Source organism: Panicum virgatum, chromosome 3K, assembly GCF_016808335.1.
Source record: "Panicum virgatum strain AP13 chromosome 3K, P.virgatum_v5, whole genome shotgun sequence".
NCBI lineage: Eukaryota > Viridiplantae > Streptophyta > Magnoliopsida > Poales > Poaceae > Panicum > Panicum virgatum.
The window spans coordinates 59,007,874-59,031,081 of NC_053138.1; the positions used below are offsets into that span (position 1 = coordinate 59,007,874).

General features: G+C 45.6%; 2 protein-coding genes and 1 non-coding gene across 6 annotated transcripts; 2 read left to right on the forward strand and 1 right to left on the reverse strand.

Annotated features, from left to right (window-relative positions):
* Positions 1 to 6,995: 6,995 nt before the first annotated feature.
* On the forward strand, positions 6,996 to 7,192 carry LOC120701633. Its single transcript, XR_005686198.1, has one exon. It is a non-coding gene; the product is annotated as a U2 spliceosomal RNA (small nuclear RNA).
* Positions 7,193 to 9,796: 2,604 nt separating this feature from the next.
* LOC120699935 (zinc finger protein 1-like) lies at positions 9,797 to 11,556 on the reverse strand. The gene has a single exon (XM_039984045.1). It carries the CDS (start codon positions 10,956 to 10,958, stop codon positions 10,143 to 10,145), a length of 816 nt encoding a protein of 271 aa, XP_039839979.1. The 5' UTR covers positions 10,959 to 11,556; the 3' UTR covers positions 9,797 to 10,142.
* Positions 11,557 to 14,320: 2,764 nt separating this feature from the next.
* On the forward strand, positions 14,321 to 20,482 carry LOC120699936 (nucleobase-ascorbate transporter 3-like). 4 transcript variants are annotated; one of them, XM_039984048.1, is made up of 16 exons: positions 14,497 to 14,965; positions 15,104 to 15,481; positions 15,638 to 15,843; positions 16,932 to 17,029; positions 17,138 to 17,314; positions 17,492 to 17,592; positions 17,686 to 17,761; positions 17,852 to 17,911; positions 18,045 to 18,241; positions 18,338 to 18,434; positions 18,533 to 18,619; positions 18,954 to 19,012; positions 19,275 to 19,366; positions 19,450 to 19,527; positions 19,625 to 19,785; positions 19,981 to 20,482. In XM_039984048.1, exons 3-16 carry the CDS (start codon positions 15,681 to 15,683, stop codon positions 20,206 to 20,208), a joined length of 1,674 nt encoding a protein of 557 aa, XP_039839982.1. In that variant the 5' UTR covers positions 14,497 to 14,965; positions 15,104 to 15,481; positions 15,638 to 15,680; the 3' UTR covers positions 20,209 to 20,482. The 4 variants fall into 4 exon arrangements, with proteins under 4 accessions (XP_039839980.1, XP_039839982.1, XP_039839981.1 ...); XM_039984046.1 differs by lacking the exon at positions 15,104 to 15,481 and having other exon boundaries at positions 14,321 to 14,965; XM_039984047.1 differs by lacking the exon at positions 15,104 to 15,481 and having other exon boundaries at positions 15,641 to 15,843.
* The last annotated feature ends 2,726 nt before the right edge of the window (positions 20,483 to 23,208 follow it).

A 23,208-nucleotide genomic window follows, 5' to 3' on the forward strand; every position in this document is an offset into this window, starting at 1 on the left:
ACCCCCGCGGGGTCCCGGACCCCTCATGGGGTCCCGGACCACCTGTATAGTGACCGGACCCCTCACTAAGGGAAGAAGTCGACACCCTGCCTCGAGGTGGTCCGGAGCTGACACGTGTCTACAAGCACAGACACGTATACAAGGCCGCTTGGTCTCCATACTAAGCCTCACCCACCACTGCATTCATTGTGGTAGGTGGACATCCGCATTGATGCAGCAGAAGCCGAGGCGATTCTTTGACCAGGGGGCACTAATGATCGCGTATTACCAAGATGCATAGTGGAGCTGCTGCGCCGCCCACGCCGCGCCTGTCAGTCTGCCATAACTGTTGGATATGACGGCTCGGCTTCACCCATTATGACGCCTACATAATAGCCTCAACAGTTCACGCCGCAAGCTACGTTCCCCCAACGGGCACCTTGCTGACGGGACAAGAGAAGACCTCCTTTCGTCAGAGAGACAGTAGGGCATGGAAGCATATCGGGGGAAAGATTCGTAACCACTGTAGCCATTAGAGTACTCTGTGCAGTATGCTGCACAGTGCGTTGGGCCCACTTGTCGGGGCCCCAACGTCCAATGTATCCGCACCCCTTGGTCTATAAAAGGGGGGCGCCCGATAGAGAAAGGCAGGCTGGGTGAAAGCCAAGGCCTGGCAGAGGATAGGTTCATACACAACCAAGAACAATACACCTCCCAGTGGACGTAGGGTATTACGCTCCGGCGGCCCGAACCACTCTAAATCGTGTGTTCTTGTGAGCTTCCTCCCAAAGCTAGATCAGCCCAATCGCCAAAGTACTTCCCAGAGTCCTCCCTCACTGGGTATAGGCGGGTGCGCTCCGCCACCCGGCTGTGGGTACCCTAAAAATCCCGCGACAACGGCTGAGGCCCAAAGGAACAGACATGGACTCTGCACTGCACGCAGACCGATCCAACAGACTCTTTTCTTTGTTTCAACATTGAGCGGTGCATGTAAAAGAAATGGCACCGTGTAGCAGACAGCTGTTATTTTACTTGGCCCTTTTGCGTTTGTCAAAGGAGAGAAGAAAAAAAAAACAGTTACAACTCTTAAAAAGTTTCAGTTTTGTCCTTGTCCGACTTCTTCAAATTTTCATTTGAATTCGAACAGATTATTCAATTTGCAATAACCTCCGGGAAGTCCTTTTGAATGATAAAAAAAGGTACGGTGCTGCAAGCTACCGACCTGGCGAGTGAAAAAAATAAGCCGCAAATTATATTGCCTGATGCCATCTAGATTCTAGTTTTGGATCAATCATAGAATGATGAGCCGTTGACATAATAATGCAGAGTTAATTATCTTTGATTCATTCGTCACATCTGGATCGCTTGCTCGAGGGAGTACTTCACAAATAAAGGAAAGCAGAAGTACCAGCTGAGTTATTTCTGACTTGGCCGGCAGAAATACCTTCCTTTTGCCCTCCTCATTTGGGCTATAGTCGTGGCGGTCCTCAATCCTCATGGTGTCTCTCCACATCCAAAAAGTATAAAATAGCGGGGTAAGATATTTAGCGTTTGCTCTTTTAAAATAGCTAATAGCTGACTAAATAGAGTTTATAGCAGCTAAATTGTACATGGAAGAAAATAGCAGCACTATCTCAATCGACTATAGCGGGAGATGGCGAAGACTGTAGACGGCTATTTTAAACTATCCCAAAGCAAGTAGGCAACCCTTCTCTCTGTCTCCAAATTCCATTTGTTTGTACTGCTACGAGGAAGAACTAACGTGACCCTCTTAAGTTTCTCCTTTATTTTCCGTTGCCAAGCCCATGAACGACACTACTACAGGCCCTTGTTGCCCTGGCAGCCCCGCTGGATTTTAACCGTTGCGACTACTTACATTTGAGGTTGCCTATATAACCTGTTTATTTGAGCTTCTGGACACATTTAAACTATTATCTTTTAAGATCTTCAAAAGCTAAATGTCTCAAAAACTAAAAAGCAATGTATTATGTCATTTTCAATTTCTAACTTTATGGCATTTTTCTTTTAGACATCCTAAAACCCAGCAGTCCAAATATATATAGTCGGTTCATGTTGTGCTCTTCAATTCCCATGGAGTGAACTTGTTACTCTACTCCAACATACAATAGGAGTATTTGTCTTCCACACGAATAATGTGATGTGTACTATATATACAATTTTTTTTACCGTGAAGAATTACATAATATGTTGGTGTTGTCCTCTCCATAATCTCCGCCATTTGATTTTACTAGTAGAGAAAAAGGAAAAAAATCCAACGGGTTGACTATACTTGATACTACCTCCATCCTAAATTACAATTCATTTTGTTTTTTTCTAAATCATATATTCTGCCATGCAAAGATACATAATATAAAAATATATATTTATATATTTAAGAAAATCAAAACGAATTGTAATTTTGAACGGAGGTAGTAGATAATACTTCGGCGACTGATGCACTGAGGACTGAGCGACGATGCATGTACTCATGTCTGCGATGGATAATATATGTTGACGTAGTCCTCGATCTCCATCAATTCCAACAGAGTTGATCGACTAGCTAGCCTCTGGCCGTCTGGTGCAGTGTGTTGAAAAAATTCCGGGCTTGATTTGACTATCGGAAAAAGTTGATACTCCGTGAGGAATGTTGAGTACTATATTATGCTTGTGATGAGTGAATTGTCAACCGTGCGGTGTGATCGTGCGCTTGGTCTTTGAATTGCAGGTATACAGGCGTCAAGTGTCGTCGGAGAGCTACCGTGGAGGTGCTGTGGCCGATGGACTGTGCGGTGGACGGCGGTGAAGGGCAGCCGGGACCGGAGCTCGTGCCGGGCGGCAGCTGTGGCGTCCACTCCTAGATTGAGGGTGCAAGCGGCGACGCAAGGCGGGTTTCTTGATTTGCGCCACAAAACCAAGGAGGCGGACGGCGGTTGAAGACGCCAAGTTGTGGAGGCACGGACGTCGGTCTCGGGACTGACGGAGGTGACGGGCATCGACGGCGTCTAGGGTCTCGCTGCGGGCGAGGAGGTGACGGGCGGCGTCTAGAGCCGTCAGAAGGCTGAGGCAGGAACGGCGTTTAGGGCCACGGCGTGGAGGCGGGAATCTTCCCGCGCGTGGAGTTTTGGCGGTTTTCTCAAAACCGGCCACCTACCCGAGTTTCGCGGACCCCCCAAAACCGCGAACCGGATCTTCATCAGCATGGCGGCATCGCGGAGAAGGCTTCGAGTCGAAGAAAGAAACTCCGCCGTCGGATGATATCGTGTACATATTTCCGGTTTTGCCCCTACGGGCGTTTTATTGTCTAGTTTGAGTTGAGTGTATTTTGGACCCCTGTGTGGGCACCTTAAATACCCCTCTCCCTCTCCTCTCTCTCCGGTGCGCCAGCCAAGACCAGCACGCCGCCCTCATCACACCTCCCTGGCGCCTCCCTCTCTCTCGGTGTTCTCCTTCTCCTCTCCTCTCTTCTTCTCTAGGATTAGACGTATGGATAGTTGAGATTTTTGTACTGAGATTGTGTGGGAAAGGAGGCCCAATCCTCCTTGTGCCCTCCGGGGTTTTGAATTCATTTCAATCTCGTACGATTTGTGCTTTGTTTTGGATGAATTCGATTTTCCTTCATCGATTCTTGAGCACGAGTTGATGGGCTATTCTTGATGATTTCATGACTCCTTGAAGTGGTTCTTATCCATCTAGCCTAGTGCTAAACCCCCCGGAATCACGAGTCCCCTCGAATCGAAGTTTTTGCATTCTTGAGAAAACCCCGCTCTTGCTTGGGAATTCCTCGATTCTTCCTAAACCATGGAGTGATTCGTCGATTCCTTCCGTGGACATGTTCACAAGTCCTTTGTGATCATGGCTGCAAAATTTGAACTCCTTTGGACTTGATTTGATCCTCCAATCATAGAAGTTTCCAAAGGACGCGGGCTGAAAAGCGTTTCTGGACTCTGTTTTTCATATCACCGGATGAACCGACGCTTGGAAGTTGTAAGCGTCGGATCAACCGGTGAGTAGGTTCTTCGCACGTTAGGGTTTTCTGCTCTTCGCTTGGTTGCACTGGTGCATTAGCTCCACGTGCATCGGATCAACCGGTGTTACTTATTTGCGGTACTGCTTTGAGCGTTTAACCGGCGTATTGGAGTTTCTTAACGTCGGTTCATCCGGTGCTCTGCTAGGTCCTTTTGTTGCCTCTCTGGACAACTGCATCGGCGTTTTAGATTTGCTTACATCGGTTTAACCGGTGCGTGTGCAGTCCATTTTGGCGTTTCTCTGGACAACTGCACCGACATTGAGCTCCGATTTTGTCGGATCATCCGGTGTATAACATCGGTTGAACCGACGCTGTTCAAACCCATCCGTCGGATCAACCAGTGCTCACTTCTCTCTCTGCAGCCGGCTCTGCTGCCGGCTCTGCTCATCGGTTGAACCGATGCTGTTCAAATCTGTGCGTCGGATCAACCAGTGAGTTATACTGTGCTATTTCTAGTGCTGCTTTTCGGTGATTGCTTCCGCGTTGGATCTTGTTTGTTCCTAGGGCTTTCTTGCGCAATTCCATTATGGCGATCGCGCGCTACTTCGCTTCCCAGCAATCGATCTGACACGTGGGGAGCGTCTCCTTCCCTTTCCATATTTTTCTACCGCGTAGCGCTCCTCTGCTTTCTTTTTTTTCCCCGACGAATCCATTACTGAGGTCGCGCGCTGGCGCGCTATGTGACAGTGGCGCACGAGCTGTAAATTGGTTCACAGTGCTCCCGAATCGCACCATTCTTTTTCCATTCTTTTTCCATTTTTTTGTCCTTCACCCCTCCGAACACTGCTCCTCGTGCACAGCGCAAAGGAGTCCTCTCGACCACTAGGTGGACAACGCCATCCTCATTCTCTTTCATCATTCAATATAAAAAAAACTATATGACAAACTTATATAAATATAAACCATATACAAAATATATGTGATTTAAAATATTATAAAAAGTTATACAACAAAAATTATATACTAACTAATATACAATATATCTGTATAACAACATAATTTATATTCATAAGTTGTATAGCAACATAATTTATATTCATAAGTTGTGTATAAAAGCCAAAAACTTATGTGCATAAAATACATGACAAAAAATTATATTTATAGTTTGTATGATAAAGTTATAAATTTGTATTATAATTTTTTATGCCGTACATAACTTTTACGTATAATTTTTTCTTAACAATTTGGAATTAATATTTTTTTAGCACGACTTTCACAGTGCATACAAAATTTAATGCGTAGTTTTCAAAAATAACTTATAGAGGATAACTTTTCAGCATAAATTGTACAAAGATGTTATCTGGAAGATTTCTCATACAACTTTTGTACGCACAAATTTATCATGCAACTTCTAAGCACAAAGTCTTGGTATAATTTTTTAGTACGATTTCCATATAAAAGTTGTCAAGAAAACTTCAGACATATAGAAGGTAAAAAGAAAAACTGGAAAAGAAAACAATAACAACACTTATGGAACATAAAAGGAAAAACAAAAAAAATTGTCATGTATTTTATGGACATAATGTTTTGCTTTTTATGCACAACTTATGAATATAAATTATGTTGTTATATAGATATATTGTATCTAAGTTTGTGTGTAATTTTTGTAGTATAACTTGTTTTTTGCGAGAAATAGTATAACTTGTTCTAATAATTTTATTCATATATATTTTGCATATGATTTAATTTATATAAGTTTGTGTCATATATAGTTTTTTTATATTGAACGATGAAAGAGAATGAGGACTACGGACGGTTGTCCACGTACTGGTCTGTGGACTGTGCGTGGGAGGACTCGTCTGCGCTGCTGCCCAAGGGACCAGTATGCGGAGGGGAGGAAAGCAGGCTCTAGATTGATTGCCTGATCTGTAAAAAAAAGGGGAAGAAAGGTGGGGTCGGACATCGGACAGTGGAAGAGCACGCTGTCGGATCAATTGCCAGGAACCGTCCTAGCGCGCGCTAATTAGAAACCCCCGCTTTCTTGTGTTGTGTTGGTGTAACTCCTTCATAGCTATTCCACACGTCACCTAGGACTCGAGGATTTGGGTGTACACTTGGAACTGGACCAAATCGCTTCCGGCCGTGAAATTTTGATTTGGCTCAAATTCACCCCCCTCTGGTCGCCTTCTCGGTCCCTCACTCCGGCCACCATCTACTGATCAACCGCCCTCAAAGCAGAAGCTCCGGCCACCATCTACTGATCAACCGCCCTCAAAGCAGAAGCTCCGGCCAACATCTACTGATCAACCGCCCTCAAAGCAAAAGCTACAACCATTAGAGCAAGTATTATAGATGGTGTAAAAGTGGCTGGGAGTACGCGGAGGAAGAGAGAGAAGAAAGTGGGGTCTCCCCATCCGCCTGCTGCACCTGGCGGAGAGATCTGTCCTTCACTCCTATTGGCTCCTATTGGCTGAGTTACCATGGTCCGCCACCATCATTGCGTCCCTCCCAGCCGGCGGTGGGCGTTGCTATTAGCCATACTCTTATTAATGAAGCTATACTGCACTTGTAGACTAGTAGATGAGTCATGAGTCATGACTCATGAGCGAGATTACAACACCTGATCACTGCACGGCAGTTCGGTTGATCAGGAAGCCTGATCACTGCATGCACACTGACCAACCAGGCAAGCAATGCAATCACTGGCCAATGCAAGAAGACGCATCTGCTGACGGATGCCGTGGATACCAGCTGCACTTTCAGTTTGGCCTTTTCGTCCGGCAACCAACCACACGGTGACTGCTGAGGCGCAATGAGGAAATTCGATGTTCTGCTTCGTCGTGGTGGTAGGCCGAGTGGGGTAGGGACCGTATACGGAGATAGGTTGCAATATTAAGCCCAACATGACATCATGGGCCGGTTTGCTCACCCTCAGATTACTTTTGTAAACCCATGGAATTAGCGCGGGATTAGTGCCATACTGCTGCGCCAAGGCAGTTGAGGCGGTGGAGACCAATACAAAACAATAGACACCACAAGGGAGCAGTTCATACCTTTCTCGGCCTTTTGGCTAAGATCAAGTGTAGTATCTGTTCTTATCAGTTTAATATCTGATATGTGAGGCCCCGACCTCACAACGATATTAAATTTATTTTTTGTGGGGAAGGATCTGTTTAGTGGCTTGCCACTAGGATCCTTGCGTGTCACCTAGGTGTTGCACTATAGCCTAGGCTGGGCGCACCCCAACCAAATCAAAATTCAAAGTTTAGCGATGGCTTTGTAATAATTTCAGCATTATTTTAGAGATGGCAGGCTGCTTTGGATTTGGAGTGGTATGTTGTCTCCACTTCCTAGCAGCTTGAGCAATATGAGATGAGTAGATAGAGCAGTAAAACTGCAAGTGAAACAAGATTGAGAAGGAAAAAAAAACTCAGATGACGGCCAGTAGTCTAATTGTACGATGACACCTCTATTAGTAAGCTAAGAAATATGTGATGCATATCTGATGGAACTTCGGCCAATATGCAACATCGTTTTTGACAGGAGCACCTTCGTTCTTTCCGTCCTTATCTGGGCCATGGCTGTGGTGGTGCTCATGGTGTCCCTCCACCACCCCCATCAAGGCAACCTCTCTCTCACACACACACACATGTAACATCATTCGTTCCATTTGTTTGTGCTGCTAGCTGCATGGGGGAAGAACTGACATGGATGGGTCCCTTTAGTTTTCTCCTTTGTCTTCAGTCACCCTGGCCTGGCCTTGGACTGCATGCCCTGTTGCCCTGGTATTGGTTGACCCGGACCCGAAATGCCGCTGTGACGACTACTGTTTGTAGCAGCGGCGACAGTGTTATCCGAATGCAAAGACACGATCGAGCAGCACAGATCAGCAGGTGGAGGACTGCTCACGGCTCTTCAGATGAATTCCCCATGGAGGCCGGGTCAGGGGATCTTTGCTTGCTTGATTGATTGCTCCCATCCTTCTCTAGCTTTGGAAGGTCTGGTTTAGATGCAAAATTTAAAATTTCAAAACTATTATATCGAATGTGTGCGACACATATATGGAGTATTAAATCTAGACGAAATAAAAAACGAATTTTATAGTTTGCTTGTAAATTATGAGACGAATCTAATGAGCCTAATTGAACCATGGTTAGACAACAATTTGCTACAGTAAAGCTACAGTAACATATGCTAATGATGGATTAATTGGTCTTAATAATTTCATCTCGTAGTTTACAAACAAGTTATGTAATTAGTTTTGTGGTCAGTCTATATTTAATACTTTAAATGGAAAAAATTTCCTTTCAAAAATTTTACACGAAGCAACTAAACAATGCCTAAATTAAAAACTCTCTGTTAAGCGTTCCCTTGTTTTAATTTCCCTGTATGTTGGCACACTAGAATATTAATATTCTCTGTTAATCTCTTACAAATATACGGAGTATATGCATGTGTCATGATATATTCTTCCTTGTATGTGGTCACACTAGCTAGCTAGAGTATGTTGAGAGAGATTATTGAAGAAGTACTCCTGAAGGGATCAAAGTGGAGATTTAGTTTTGGCCTGGTCAATGAGTTGTCATCACTTGCTAGTTCTTCCACTCAAGGCATTTTCATAGGGTTGTAAATTGGTAACCTTTAGTTGCAACTCCAACTCATTTTAATTCAAATATTTGTATTACTTCTTCAAAATAAATCTTCAACGCTATTTCTCCAACCCTATTTAAATTAAAGAGGGTTGGAGGTGCGGTAGGTGTTAGCCAAGCTTTCGCCATGTCCTTTTTTTTTAAGACTCCATGTCCCTGTTATTAAGCAGGTGCTCGAACTGTTTCCGCCGCACCGGCCTGCTCAGACCTTCATCAGAGCTTTGACTTTTGATCCCAAACCGCGTTACTGTTACAGTAATATATGTGCTACTTCTACGTACACTTAGTAGCAGTACTGTATAGTATTCTTTTTTACTGCGAGGGATAATAAATCCACCAACTTTATTCCAACAGAGTTGATCGCCTAGCTTCTGGCGTCCGCAAAGCAAATTAAGCTGCAACAGTTGAAGCTACACTGTGGTGGATGAGATTAATTACGCTTAATTGGCCGGCCGGTCAGCACGGCAGTTGGTCAGGACGACTGCTGATCACTGCTGCTAGCTTGTGCACACAGCTAGCCGTGCGTCGGTTGGATCGCACGCTGACCAACCAATCCAATGCAATCAGACCATCACTGGCCAAGAAGACACATCCGATCTGCATCTGCTGATGGATGCCGTGCGTGTGCATTATACCAGCTGCGCTTTCAGTTTGGGCATTTTCGTCCGGCAACCAACCACAAGCAGCGACTTGTCGTCGAATCCCGGCCGGAACGGATCAAATCAAACAAAGATCAGATCACCATGGGCTACCCTACGTTCTCTTCTTCGCCGTCTTTGGATTTCCTTGCAAGTTTACCATCTCGATCTCGATCTGCTGCCATCTGGAACAATATGGTTTGATCCATCTGATCTCTTTGGAACAGTAGTACTCGATCGATCGTGATCACGGTCAGTGTTGTAGAAATGTACACGCATACCACACGGTAGTCGGTAGCTACACACTCGTGCCTGCTGCTTTGACAAAGCATAATAAGCTTGCAGTTTACAAGCAACTCGATCGGGTTTGCCCAGGTGTGCACACAAGCTAAGCTAAGCCAAGTGCATTTTACACATCTCGTGATTGGTTGCCAGGCTCACACGGCAAGCAAACTGCCTTATCACCTCACTGCATGGATCACATGTTGCTTTGCACTACTAGTAGTATACTAATTAGCTTGTGTGTAATCTCTTTGGTGGAGTACTGAATTGAATCACAAAAATGAATAGGAGCCATTTTTCTATTTTTCCCCCTTCCATTATGCACCCATACTTGATTTTATTACATTTAAATATATACATAAATGCTATGCACTATACAGTATATGCACCAATTATTCAACCAATGAAAGAATTGATCCTTCACAATCTAATCCTAATTCTAAATGGCCTATGTAGACTATGTGCAATGAACAGTGCCTATGTATTTACAGACAAACCAATTCACCAATCACCACCAGCAACCAAGCTATGTATGCAGAGTTTAACTGAGCTAGCTGACTAATCACCAAAAAATAATCGAGCTGATCGATCGACTAATTAATGGGATCGGAGAGCCTGATTGATTAATTAAGCCGGGATCATGAACCGGGGCTTCTTGAAGGCCAGCGGGCTGAGCACCTCCTCCTCCTCCGGCACCGCCCCGCACCGCTCGGGGATGTCCGGCAGCGCCGGGAGGTTGAGGTCGAAGCCGCCGGCCGCCGGCGCAGACGTGACGCGGCTGCTGCGCGCGGGCGCTGCGGCGCTGCCGATGGTGCCGTCGTAGTGGCAGCGCTTGTGGCCGCCCAGCGCCTGCCCCGTCGGGAACGCCTTCCCGCACACGTTGCACTCGTGCGCCGCGGCCTTCCCCTCGCCGGCGCCGGCGGAGCCCGCGGACGACGAAGACGGCGCCGGCGCCGGCGCCGCGTGCTGCTGCTGCTGATGGTGCTGCTGATCCGCGCTGGCACCCGCCGACGTCGAAGTAGTCACCACCGCCGGAGGCGGCTTGGTGCGGTGGCTGGCCTTGTGGCCGCCGAGCGCCTGGTAGGACGGGAACGCCTTGCCACAGACGGAGCACGCGTGCGGCGGCGGCGCGGGCTCCACGACGTCGCGGCGGCCGCGCGCCAGCATGAGGAGGCAGAGCGCCAGGTACTCCTCCTCCGTGGGCTCCCGGGGCAGCAGCTGCTGCTGCTGCTCGCGGCGGCGCCTGGAGCGCTTCCGCTTCGCCCACCCTTCTTCGGCGCGCTGCCGCCGCCGCCGCTCGTCCGTCGTCACCGCCTTGGCCTCCTGGTCCTCCACCTCCTCCTCCTCGCCGCTGCCGCTCGTCGTCGTGGCGGCCGCCTCGGCCAACGGCACCACCTCCGGTGACGGCGTGAGCGCCGCGTCAAGAAGCGCCTCCACCGCCATGGGATGATCGATCGATGTCTGCCGGTGGGTCCCAATTCCCAAGCTGATGCTGGCACCGGCAACTCTGGTTCCTCCTCGAACACACTTGAGCAAGGCAAGGCAAGTCAAGTTAATTATAGCTTCGTGGCGAAGGCAAAGAGAGGGGAGGAGGAGGAGAAGGGGGCAGTTGCTTGCGGAAGTGAGTGGAAGAGTAAGGCAAGTGAGTGGCGGCTTTATACGGGCCAGGGGGATGGATGAGGAGGCGGCGTGTCCCTGGCCGGGGTCAAACGCTCTAGCGGGGACGGTGACGCGTCCAACTCGGTTTCCAGGCGTCGGATCACGACGCGTAGAGCTGAGGGCGAGAGATGAGAGAGGAGTGATGGGTTGGTTAGCTCTAGCTGGCAGGCGGGCGACGGACTGACCGGCCGGCGGAAACTTGGCCTCGACGGCTCGCCGCCGGGCGCTTTGAGCGGAGCATCAGGAGGAGGAGACGACGCAGGTAGCGCAGGGCTAGGAAGAAAAGTCGAGGGATCAAGGGAAGGTTGCTGCTGCCTGGAAGCTACTACTACAGTAGTGGTGGAGAGGAGAGGACGAGGACCGGACCTGGTCTGGAGTCCACGACCACGAGATGGAAGGGAAAGAGAGAAAAATCGGCGCGGCAACTGCCCAACTGCCTGCCGGCCAGACGATCTGCTATCACTACTACTGTGAGTGCGCGTGGCGTCACGTCAGCGCCCCCGTGGCGAAGCATGGCACTGCATCGACGAGGCCAGTGGGCAAGCGCAGCCATGGTGACGCAACAGCAAAGCTTTGTGGGGGCTCGCTACGGTGCCGGGACAATCCATCCTTGTATGATTTAATACACGATTGATCGCTGGTTAATTTAATTCATTGAAACAAAAAAAATAAAAAAAATGTTTGTTAGAACTTTTAGGGAAATAAAAAAGAAAAAATATAATTTGGGCTGGCAAATCACCAATGGGCTGGCCCCATGGGCTGTCAGAGCACTGGGCCGCGCGCGCAGGGCTTAGTATTTGCGCTACTTTTCTCTGAATTCATTCAGTGCGGATCGATTATTTTAATTAACAAGCTTCGTTAGTGACACCAGAGAGTAGAGTGCTGCTGGGCCCAAACCTACCGAGCAGGCAGGCCGGCCCAGGTTCAAGGTTGTAGTGGGCCGGCCTGGTTCCCGGGTGGGCCTTCGTCTCTGACTGCGAATGCTCAAATTAATGGGCCGTGACGCTTGCGAAATCAATGGAAGGCCCAGATCCGGGTGGTTCCGGCCCAAAAGGGGGAACCGATCAAATTGCTGAGAAACAAACAAATGTGGATGATGGATGGACGCTTTCCAGTCGGAGAGGTGGAAGCTTTGCTTAGCTGGTGTTATGCTAGCAGGTGAGAGGGGTTTTGGACGGATTGTGGTTGAAACTACAAATGTGGCTGCTCAAACAGGCTATGAAGATCTCGTCGCATCACCTTGCGACCGCAGGTGGCTTGATATGTGAGATTTAAAGCTTGCTAGCTTCGGAGTTTAGTGATTTCCATATAGATTATGTCTCTAGATCTTGTAATAAGGTTGCTCATGCCTTAGCGACAATTGATTGTAACTTGTAAGTGTCCTCAAGGTGCTGGGCTCCGTTGGGAGAGCACCCCAACTCTTGTTGAGGATCTGGTGGCCAGCGAGCGCGCCGCGTCCCAGCTTTTTTCACCAAAAAAAAACATACAACCAAAAAAAGGCAATCAGCAAAAGTGGCGTGCGTAATCAATCCCATTATTCCCATCGTCACTGCTGCAGTACGCATCAGCATCACTAACAAAGGCGATCAGTAATAACCCTGCTAGTGCTCCCTACTCTCGTTGTCACCGGCCCCATCGCCGTCTTATCCCGATCGCCCGACTTTTGTTTGCGGCAGATCATCGGAGATAAGAACAACATCATCCGGGTTTTCATCTCCTTAATTCATATAGGATTGTAAGTTTTATGTAGTTCCAAACTTGGATGGTTCCTATTTCTACGTTTTGAAAATCCTGCAGTTACGCGTCGCCTGTTTTCTTGTGTCACCGGCAGAGTGTCAATACAGGAACAGCGTGTAAATTGCATCGCAAGGGTCCAATCCTACTTTAGCTCTCGTTGATGTGATGCGTGATGTACGACACGTTACTAATTAACTAAACCCAATAAGTCACTTCGACAAAGGCAATTGTTTTACTTCTATCTCAATAAAATAAACCACTCATCACCTCAAAAGTTAAAAAAAAACTACTAAATCGCCTGCCCGATACCCAATATGCAGAGTTCACCTCGCCTGACCACCACCTGGTCGGTGCCGACTCTGCTTCCTCAAAACAAAAAAAAAAAATTCTAGTGCTACTAACTATATTCTATTTGTCTCGTTTACTTTTTTAAATATATAACTAGTAGGGGCTTTGCCCCTCCTGTCTCCTCAAAAAAAAAAGAAACTATATTGTATTTCCCTTTTTGCAAGGGTAGCAATTTCTTAAGTAACACGAAACTACCATTTCTCAGATAAGAAAAAGGCATTAAAAAAAACCAGCACTTGCTACCGAGGAACATGCTCTTGTCTGGTGTGGTAGCAGCTACTTACACCTTTTGGCTGCTCCATTCTTCCTCTTCCTTTCCATGCCAACTTTAGACCTAGGAAGCAAGGCAAATGGCCCAAATCTCACAGCCCATCTGATCTGGCACAGCACAACTGCACAAAGGGTAGGTTAGGTCCCTCCCATCGAAAGTGTAACAGATACCGGCACCATTCAGAAAAGGAATTCGTAGTGTGGTGTCGTGCCAGGATCATGGGATCTTCATCATTTGATTAGCGCTACTAATTTGGTGCCAAGCGGGGCATCATAACGGTTATAAGTTGCCAGCAAGGCGTCAACCAGTTTTTAGTGTAGGACTGTAGGTCAAACACGCTAAAGAAATGGCCAGTGGTTCAGACTACCTGAATGGCTCATGCTTAACCTGTCAGGGAAACAGTAACGGCACCAGCTGCTCCTGATCTTCTGCAACAGTAACCCCTGTGTCTGAGCTGTGGCGTTCAATTCAAAATGATCTTCTCACTGTCGAAACCCAATAGCATGCAACTGAATACTGGTCACCTCACCTGTTGAGGTAGTATAGCTAGTACTACAATTATTCTAAATTCAAGTTGCAGTTCCAGACAATTTGTGAGTTCAATGCCAAAAAAACGCTCCTTTTCTTCTAGAAAAACAAAGATTTGCTGGTCTTTGGTACGTACGGAGTATGTGCTGATCATGTGAAGTTCTTTGTACGACTGCAATTTCCATTCAGTGCCCGTACGTTCTGGCTAGCAGGACTAATCAGGAGTGGACGGGATCATCGCCACCGGACCGAGAGGAGTGGTAGCGGAGGGCCTGAACTGAGAAGCCTGAGGAGGGTCGCCCTCACCTCTCTCGCGGCCAGTCACCGGCAGCCCCCACTGCCCACACGGCGATTAATGCCACAGCCCACAAGACAAATCTCCCCATCCTCGGAATCTGCTGCATTCAATACGTCATCCCAAAGCCAGTGCAGTCCCCCTCAACACTCCTGCCCAGATCCATCCATCCATCCACCCATCACCGCTGCTTGTGCTTGCCTCCAACGGTGGAACACCTCTTGCTCTTCACCATCTCGACTAGCAAGCAGCGTCTCACTTCGCTTTGGATGCTTGTGATTAGTGGAGAGTGATTAGGAAGAAAAACGGCTGGTTTGACGGCGGCCGTAACCATAAAGGCAGAGGAGGAGGTTTTCGAATTCGCGAATCTTTTCCTGGGCTCACGCAAGGCTACAAATCCCCTGCTTGTCCTGTTGCGCCCGCCGCCGCTGGATATCGAGAGAGGGGGCCGCCATAGGAAGGAGATAAGAATTGGCAGAAAGGCGGAGAAGGAGCACAAGGGAAGAAAGGGGAATAGAAAGGCGAGGCCAGCTTTCCCCTCGGCTCAAAATCTCTCTGGATTCTCTGGAAAGTTCTTGCTTTTCGAGACCAGCGGCCTGAGCTTCTGAATTCGTGAGTTTTTGATTCCCCGGATTTTTGTGTGAGGGTTTGGTTTTGTTTTTTATACTACTTTGCTGTTATTTTAGTTATTGTGTTGATGTGAGGTGTTGGTTTTTGAATCCGTGCATCCTTTTCACTGCATTTGTTTAGAGGCAACTTCCTTGACGCAAGCTCTCGCGAATCTTTAGAATGAAGCTCCCATCCCATCAGCCGTTGTTCCTCGGCGTTCCTCTGCTTGTCTCTGTCGTGACAATTGTGGGATAGTAAAAGAGGAATCGGTAAAGGTCTGCTATTTGATTCCTCAAGATTTGCCTCTGAATCTTCCCAGGGGCCACACAAATCTGAATCTCGCCCATGGAGACCCTTGCTGCATGACACTCCATCCGAGTCTAGCGTGAGACACTAGAAGCAGCAAAGGCGCCCTCTTTCCTGAGCAGTCCTCAGGAAAAGTTGCCATTTTTTTCCCTTTCTGAAGAAGAAAAGGTTGCGAACTTTGAGTGCTGCTCTGCCCGTTGGTTTTCTTTGCGGGTTTGTGGTTTCTCTCCGCACCAATCGCTTGAAATTGCAGCTTTTTAATTGCTGTATGTAACTGCGTCACGCAAATCCGGAGTAATTAATAGGAAGCTTCCAGGAAAGGTGAAAGCTTTTCGGTTTATAATTCGATTCCTCTTTCTTGTGTTGCAGCAGTCTGGTCGGAGTTGGTCGTTCGCGTGACGTTGCTGATCCAATGGGGGAGACGAACCAGCCGCCGCCGCCGCCGCCGGTGGCCGCTCCGCCGTCCATGATGCCGATGCCCATGATGGCGCCGGCCGTCGGCGCCGGCGCCATCCACCCACCTCACGAGCAGTTCCACCATCTCGCCTACTGCGTCCACTCCAATCCGTCTTGGGGTAAGGCGCCCTTACATGCATGTGTTTGGTGTACTTGGTTTGGTGTAGGCAGTTCAATGCTTTGGTGTAGGCAGAGTGTGTTCTGTTCTTGTACTTGGTTTCCCACCCTATTCACCTAGCATAACTGGAAAATGGTTTCGAAGATATATAAGGAGAAAGATTTGATGACTGACTGCTTGGGCTTGAGCTCCAGATGATTCCACCATGTTGAATGGATTGTGTTTTTTTTAGCGAGTCGGCAGGGAGGGCCCGGCTTAATTTTTGTGTGTGTATATATATATATATAAGAAAGACGGAGTATGTACAAGGGATTTACAAGAGCTTAAAGCTCAAAAGAAAAGCGGGAGTTTCCGTTGCTTGTGTTGTGCCTGTATTGTAGTTGACACGTTGTTTTCCGACATGCTAAATGTTTTCTTGCCTCACTTTTGCATGCGACTTTCTTAATCCAGCCTGTTGGTGTATTATTTATAGGTTTTGAGGATTCCCACGGAATAATTTGATACATTTATGGCAAAAGCCCCTGTTCTTTTTTAAACTTTGTCGTTTACCGGTGTATATTTTGCTTAACTGTAAGTAGTTTTCCTTGGAGTAATGTAGCCTTTGATTGGTATAAAATAGCATGTTCAGTTGATTGGTACATTGATGTTGCAAGCCCCGTTCTTGTTTAAGAGTTTGTCGTTTACTGGTATATATTTTGTTTATCTGTAAGTTGCTATTCTCAGAATAATGCAGCCTCTGATTGGTATAGAGTAGTGTGTTCAGCTGGATATGAAACGTAACTGACTTGAACCGTTCTATCCATTGCTATTTAAAGAAATGGCTTCTAGTTGATAACGTATTTAAAAGGAATCACCGAAGCAGCATAGATAATCAATTCGTAGTTTTTAGAATTTATTGTGAACAAAAGTTTGTACCTAGCCATTTTTGAAGCTGCAGTCACTGTGTTATTGAATTATTATTTTTTGGATATCTAGATATTTAGGTACATACTGAACTGCTGGAAACTGACTGCTGGTGTGGATCCTAGACATGATTAGGATATGGAAAGTTTATGCTTACTAAGTTGCTGTTGTTGCCTTAATCTTCAGTCCAGGTGGCAGCACTGGCATTCCTTCACTATCTTGTGATGTTGGGCTCTACTGTTATGCTTGCATCAACTATTGTTCCTGCAATGGGCGGTAACGCTGTAAGTAATCATTGCTTTGGATTAGTAGTTGCCTGTTTTCACACATAAATAAAATTTCCTTTTGAAGGTTTAGTGTTTTTGCACTACATTGGTGCTTGTTTCTGACAGGGGGATAAGGCTCGAGTTATTCAATCATTCCTATTTATGAGTGGTATCAATACAATGCTGCAAACACTTATTGGAACGAGACTTCCAACAATTATGAATGCCTCCTTTGCATTTGTTGTCCCCGTGCTGTCAATTGCCAGAGACATAGATTCAAATGACTTCACAAATAATCACCAGGTAGAGTTGTGCCCTTTTAGTTAAACTTATACTTTTTGGGTTTGAAATGAATGCTTATCAAGGTTCCTATCGGGGTTTGGGGAATTTTCTAGGAAGCATGATCAATTCTTTAGGATCAATTGATTGGAAATTTTTGACTTCGTAATAAATATTTGTAACCTATTAGAGCATTTGCAGAGATTTCTCCACACGATGAGAACTACGCAAGGAGCTCTGATTGTTGCTTCCATCCTCAACATGATTCTTGGGTTCAGCACAATATGGGGGGCATATGCTAAGTATGCATCTTATAGTACTCGCTCTTAGTGAGGATCTTAGTCCTCTCAATCTATATTTTCCATGTATTAACACTGAAATGATTTCATTTGCAGGAAATTCAGTCCTGTAATAATGACCCCTGTTGTTTGTGTTGTTGGTCTTGGACTATTTGAACTTGGTTTTCCCCAGGTACCATTCTTGTACTTTTACAGCAAAACAATGCAGCTCATCAAACATTAAAGAACAGTACCTTTCTTTAATGTTTGATTGTCATTTTAGGTTGGTAAATGTGTGGAAATTGGGTTGCCAATGCTAATTCTTGCGGTGATCGTGCAGCAGGTAACGGCTTAATCTCTGTAAAATATGTTTTGAGTGAAACATTTAGTCATATCATAGCCCTATGTATCACTGTTATAAAGCTAGCTAGGTGACCAATGATTTGGTGACCAATGATTTGATATGCTGTATGCAGTATGTGCCACGTTACTTCAGTCATATCCATGAGCGGATCACATACTTGTTTGAGAGGTATTCGTTGCTTCTTTGTATTGGCATTGTGTGGGCCTTTGCAGCTATCCTTACTGCTGCGGGTGCATACAATCATGTTTCACCTAAGACGCAGCAGCATTGCCGTACTGATAAGTCTTTCCTGATGTCATCGGCACCGTGGTATGGTCTAGAAAAGATTATTCTTTATCAAAATTTTAAGAGCTGCATTTTTTGAAGAAGAATTTTAATTTACTTCCGGCATGCATATTCTTGTAGGATTAAAATTCCATACCCTTTCCAATGGGGTACACCAATCTTCACTGCTGGTCATTCATTTGGGATGATGGGTGCTGTACTTGTTGGAGCCTTTGAGGTAAAACTAAAACCTGATGCTTTTCTCATATCTCTGTATTCTTTTGTCGTATCTTTTTTTTTCAGTATTCTTATTTAAAGATGTCATGTATTTTGTAGTCAACTGGAGCACACTTTGCAACTGCACGTCTAGCGGGTGCTACACCACCTCCAGGTCATGTCCTTAGTCGAAGTGTTGGCTTGCAGGTCAGATCTATTCCAGAGCTTCTCTTATAAGGACTATCATTGCTACATTATTGTTACATCGTTTGTCGCTGTCCTAGACAAAAGCTCTGCTTTCAATCCGAATAAGTATTCAGGAAGCTAATTTCTGCTAATTGTCTTTGACAAGTTGTAAATGAGACATTAAATTTGGTTCTCATTAAATACTCTTAATGATTTTCCTTTTTTTACTAACCAAAACTCTTGGATTGGTGGATATGCTGTATAGCTTCTAGCGTAGTTCCTTACACAAATGTGATATGATCATTTCTTGTGCTTACAAAATTTTTTAGCCTCCTAATAAAATGTTTTCATGCAGGGTATTGGGATGTTCCTGGAGGGGATCTTTGGTGCTCCAGCAGGTTCATCTGTATCAGTGTAAATTATATTAGCTTCCCCTTCCTGTGCTTTTTTCTAATTCTATAAATCAGATTCTAGCACATGCGATGTCCACCTTGGTTTAGTCCAAAATGCACGTAAAAGACTTGAATAAGATTCAAAGGATTGTTTTCATGTACTTGATGCATTGTTATGAACACTTTGCTGGTTCCGTTTCTACCGCGTGCAAAGGATTGTTTCTAAAGCACTTCCTTAAACATTACTACTTGTGCTGAAAAAGTTCGTTTTTTTTACAATGCAGTGAAAACATTGGCCTCCTTGGGCTGACCAAAATCGGAAGTAGGAGAGTGATCCAGATATCAACTGGATTTATGATATTTTTCTCCATATTTGGTAATCCTTTTGTCCATGCATTTGGTTGCCTAGAATTTTTCTTTTTACTCTTTTGCTAAGATTGTGAACTACTATTCTTGCAGGGAAGTTTGGGGCCTTCTTTGCATCAATTCCACTGCCAATCTTCGCAGCAATTTACTGCATCTTGTTTGGCATCGTAGGTGAGTAAAGCTTCTTTTGTACAGATGATGTCTGGAGCTAAAACTTGTTACAGATTTGTCACTCATAGACTAATTAGTGAATTTTTGTTGGCATCAGCTGCTGTGGGAGTCTCATTCATGCAGTTTGCCAACAAGAACTCGATGAGGAACATCTACATCATTGGACTCTCGTTGTTCCTTGGTATCTCAGCCCCTCAATACTTCAATGAATATACTTCTTCTGCTGGCCGTGGACCTGCCCGAACAAATGCTGGATGGGTATTTGAAGCATCTCCTTTGACACCTATTAAATTTACAAATTTTTGTACTTGCATCACCCATCTACCGTCTGCATGTGTTGATGCATTTTCTGGATGCCACATATTTGTACTGTAACAAGATACTTCATTTATGCCATGTTGCATCTTGAAGTCTCTATTCCTGAACTTTGGCATCTAAAATATCTTTTTGCAGTTCAATGACATTATAAACACCGTGTTTGCTTCTGGCCCAACGGTGGCGCTGATTGTTGCCTCTGTTCTGGATAACACATTGGAGGCCAGGGGCAACGACTCTGACCGAGGGCTCTCATGGTTCACGCCATTCCTGCGCCGTCACAAAGGTTACTCGGACCCAAGAAACGATGAGTTCTACAGTTTCCCAATCAGGGTTCACGACTTCATCCCGAGTCGGTTCCTCTGACTTTCTCATGAGCGCTGTTACTGTGCATGTAAATGTCTTTGTTCTTGGTAGTCTTACTCCTATGACCTGTAGTGATTGGTTCTTACATTCTAGTGGGATATGGGTACAAGAATATTTAGGGAATTTGCTTTATTTACCCCTTCTGCGCTAAGAAATGGTTACATGACAATGTAGGGCTGTGTGCCCAGGCGTATGGTTTTGGGAAGGATTACAGAAGAATAGCACCTTACTTATTGATGACTTCCAGTTAACTGCATTGGTTTAGTTTTACGCACTCAAATGTGTGGCTGTTGGAACTTGATGTCTGCCATTTGAGCGAAAAGAGGTTGTATGGTTACGCTGAAATTATCACCTAACCTGATCTCAGTTCTCCCATGATAGCTGAAATCGCCCTCAAAATGCTTGACCATCTCTGAACTCTGAATGAATTCACAGCTACTGAGGAGTTCATCATGGGACATAAGTGGTGGGTGAACATTCAATGAAGTTACAGGCACTGAATAGCCTGGCGGAATCAAATGCTAGCACGTATTAGACATTTCTTTTTGGACGTTGCCCCCCTCTTTTGGTCCATATAAAAGAGCAGTTGAAGGGGGCACGACAGTGTTGTAACACGATTACACGAGAGAGATGAGCACTTGTTCTGAACAAAGAGACAATTGCATTGCAGCGGCTTCGCTGTGGTTGACTGGTTGTAGGCTTGGGATGCATCTGGAGGGCTCGTTTCACCCTTCCAAAGCATCGTAATTGCCCAAGCTTTCTAATCCCTCCGTTCTCTGTTATTTGACGCTTCACGTTCAGTAAAAAAAAAGGAATGGTAATGACTTTAAAATATTTTTCGCGACCGTGCCTGAGTATGTTTTTCATTAAAAGGAGAAAAAAGTACAATACAAACTTCGAGTTGGTTCCAGAGAGACGGAGCCAACCCGACGACTCAACATGCACACTAAGTGAATACATTGTTAGCTGACTCGCGACCTGGTAACCTACCTAAAGCTTGAGTGACCGGTTCTAATTTACTAAAACCTGTCTGGAACCAAGCACAGATCTCGTCAAACACCCAGTCCAGTATCTCATGCATGGTCCTAATTTGACGGTAAAAAATTCTCTTGTTTCTTTCCTTCCATACCATCCAGCAAATCAAGATTACCACTGAGTCAAAACAGCGCCGTTCCTCCTTCAGAATGCGTTTCCTAGCTCGAGTCCACCAAGCAACCAACCATTGATCATGACTTGATGGGGAGACAGCCGACCAGCCGATCCGATGGAATAATTGGAACCAAAGTTCCCTTGAAAATGAACAACACAACAGCAGATGCTCAATTATTTCAGGTGCCTGTGAGCAAAGAGCACATGAGTCATCATCTTGTAGCCCATGTTTTTTCCTCCTAGCCGCGGTCCAGCATCGATCATGCAGCACCAACCAAATGAAGAATTTGCATTTGGGTGGTGCCCGCGCCTTCCGAAGTAATGTGGCTCCTTTCACTGGTTGCTGTCCAATAAAGAATGACTCTAAAATATTTGACGTTGCAAATACAACAAAATGCAGCATGCCATCTTGGCCCCTGTCGTCTGGCTGTTCTTCCAATTGCGAGCAAGACGCTCTCTGGCTTCTCAGAGATACGGGTGGCTGGCATCGCTGCGTCCAGCAGCGGCTTGGAGGAGGAAGAGGAGGACGAGGACAAGCGGCCGGAGACGAAGACGATGGCCGAGGCACCCAGCATCCCAGCACATCGTGCATCCCAGCCACGCGCAGGGGCACTCGAGGTAGGCTCCGGTCAATCTGTCCCCCTGGCATCTCTTTCTCACCGAAGCCTGGGCCCCATGAACTTGTAATCTGTAAACTTTCGATCGCATAAGCAGGGCGTGGAAATCCTTCTGTAATCAGCATACTCAATGTTGTTGAGCCAAATAATTTTGAGGCAAATTTGAAGTAAAAAACAACCCTTGTATAATCAGTATCCTCATGCTGAAGATTGATATCTGAAAAGATCATCTTTGCAGCCTCATGGATGCGGTTGCTCTGCTTTGTGAATGTCAGAAACGGTGCTGCAGTTAGGTGATGAGCATACTGGAACAGAAACATATTCCATCGATTTCGTTCCAGCACCACCTGTCTATTTCAAATTTTGCTATCTGATCTTCTTGTTCCAATCAAATTTTAGGCATCATGGTTCCACTGCTTTTAGGTTTGACAAGATAACTCTCCTTTTGGTAGGATTCCATTGACTGAGTTCTGACTGCATTATTTCCATCAGGTGCAGGATTGCAGTATTTACTTAAATGCTGAGCTATGCCACACTAGTATCTTGGGCACTTTTAACTATTACAGGAAGATAGTCAAGCCTTAAGAGCTGCAGCATTCAATGTCACCAATCAATTACGTCCTGCAATTAGCATCCACATTGTAGAGGATTGGCTGGTGAATATATATGGCTCTAATTGTCACAAATCTGGCAATTTCCAAGTCCTTGCTAAAGATAAAAAAGGGTACATATATAAAGCTGCCTACTAGTCACGAATAAATTATAAACAGCATGACAGCATGTCGGATGGAACTTTAAATGTGTGCCTTATTATATGTGCCATACGCATCTTTTCTTTGAAGACGTGATCAAAGTCATGTAAAACCTCCTAATCAAAAGGTCAGTATGTCATCTACATATCCATGTTTTAATTACATTGAATGATATCCCCAAAAAATTGAAAGACGAGAGCAGGCATAACAATAATAGGATTGTCGACATAGTATGCAAAAATATTAATATATGTTGATATTTTGTGATGTGCATACATTGCAAAAAAAAAAGTGTGAACTGCTCTATGCAGAACTATTATTTCTGGAGGAGACAACCGGACCGTAATTTTATTGGAGGAAAAAGTGATTACTTTGCCGTTTCCATGCGTGATGCCATGCAACCAGCAGGCAGCAGCTTAGCCATAAGAACCTTTTGCATTGGACTGAACTGAACAGCAGAATAAACGTGAAGTATATTGTAT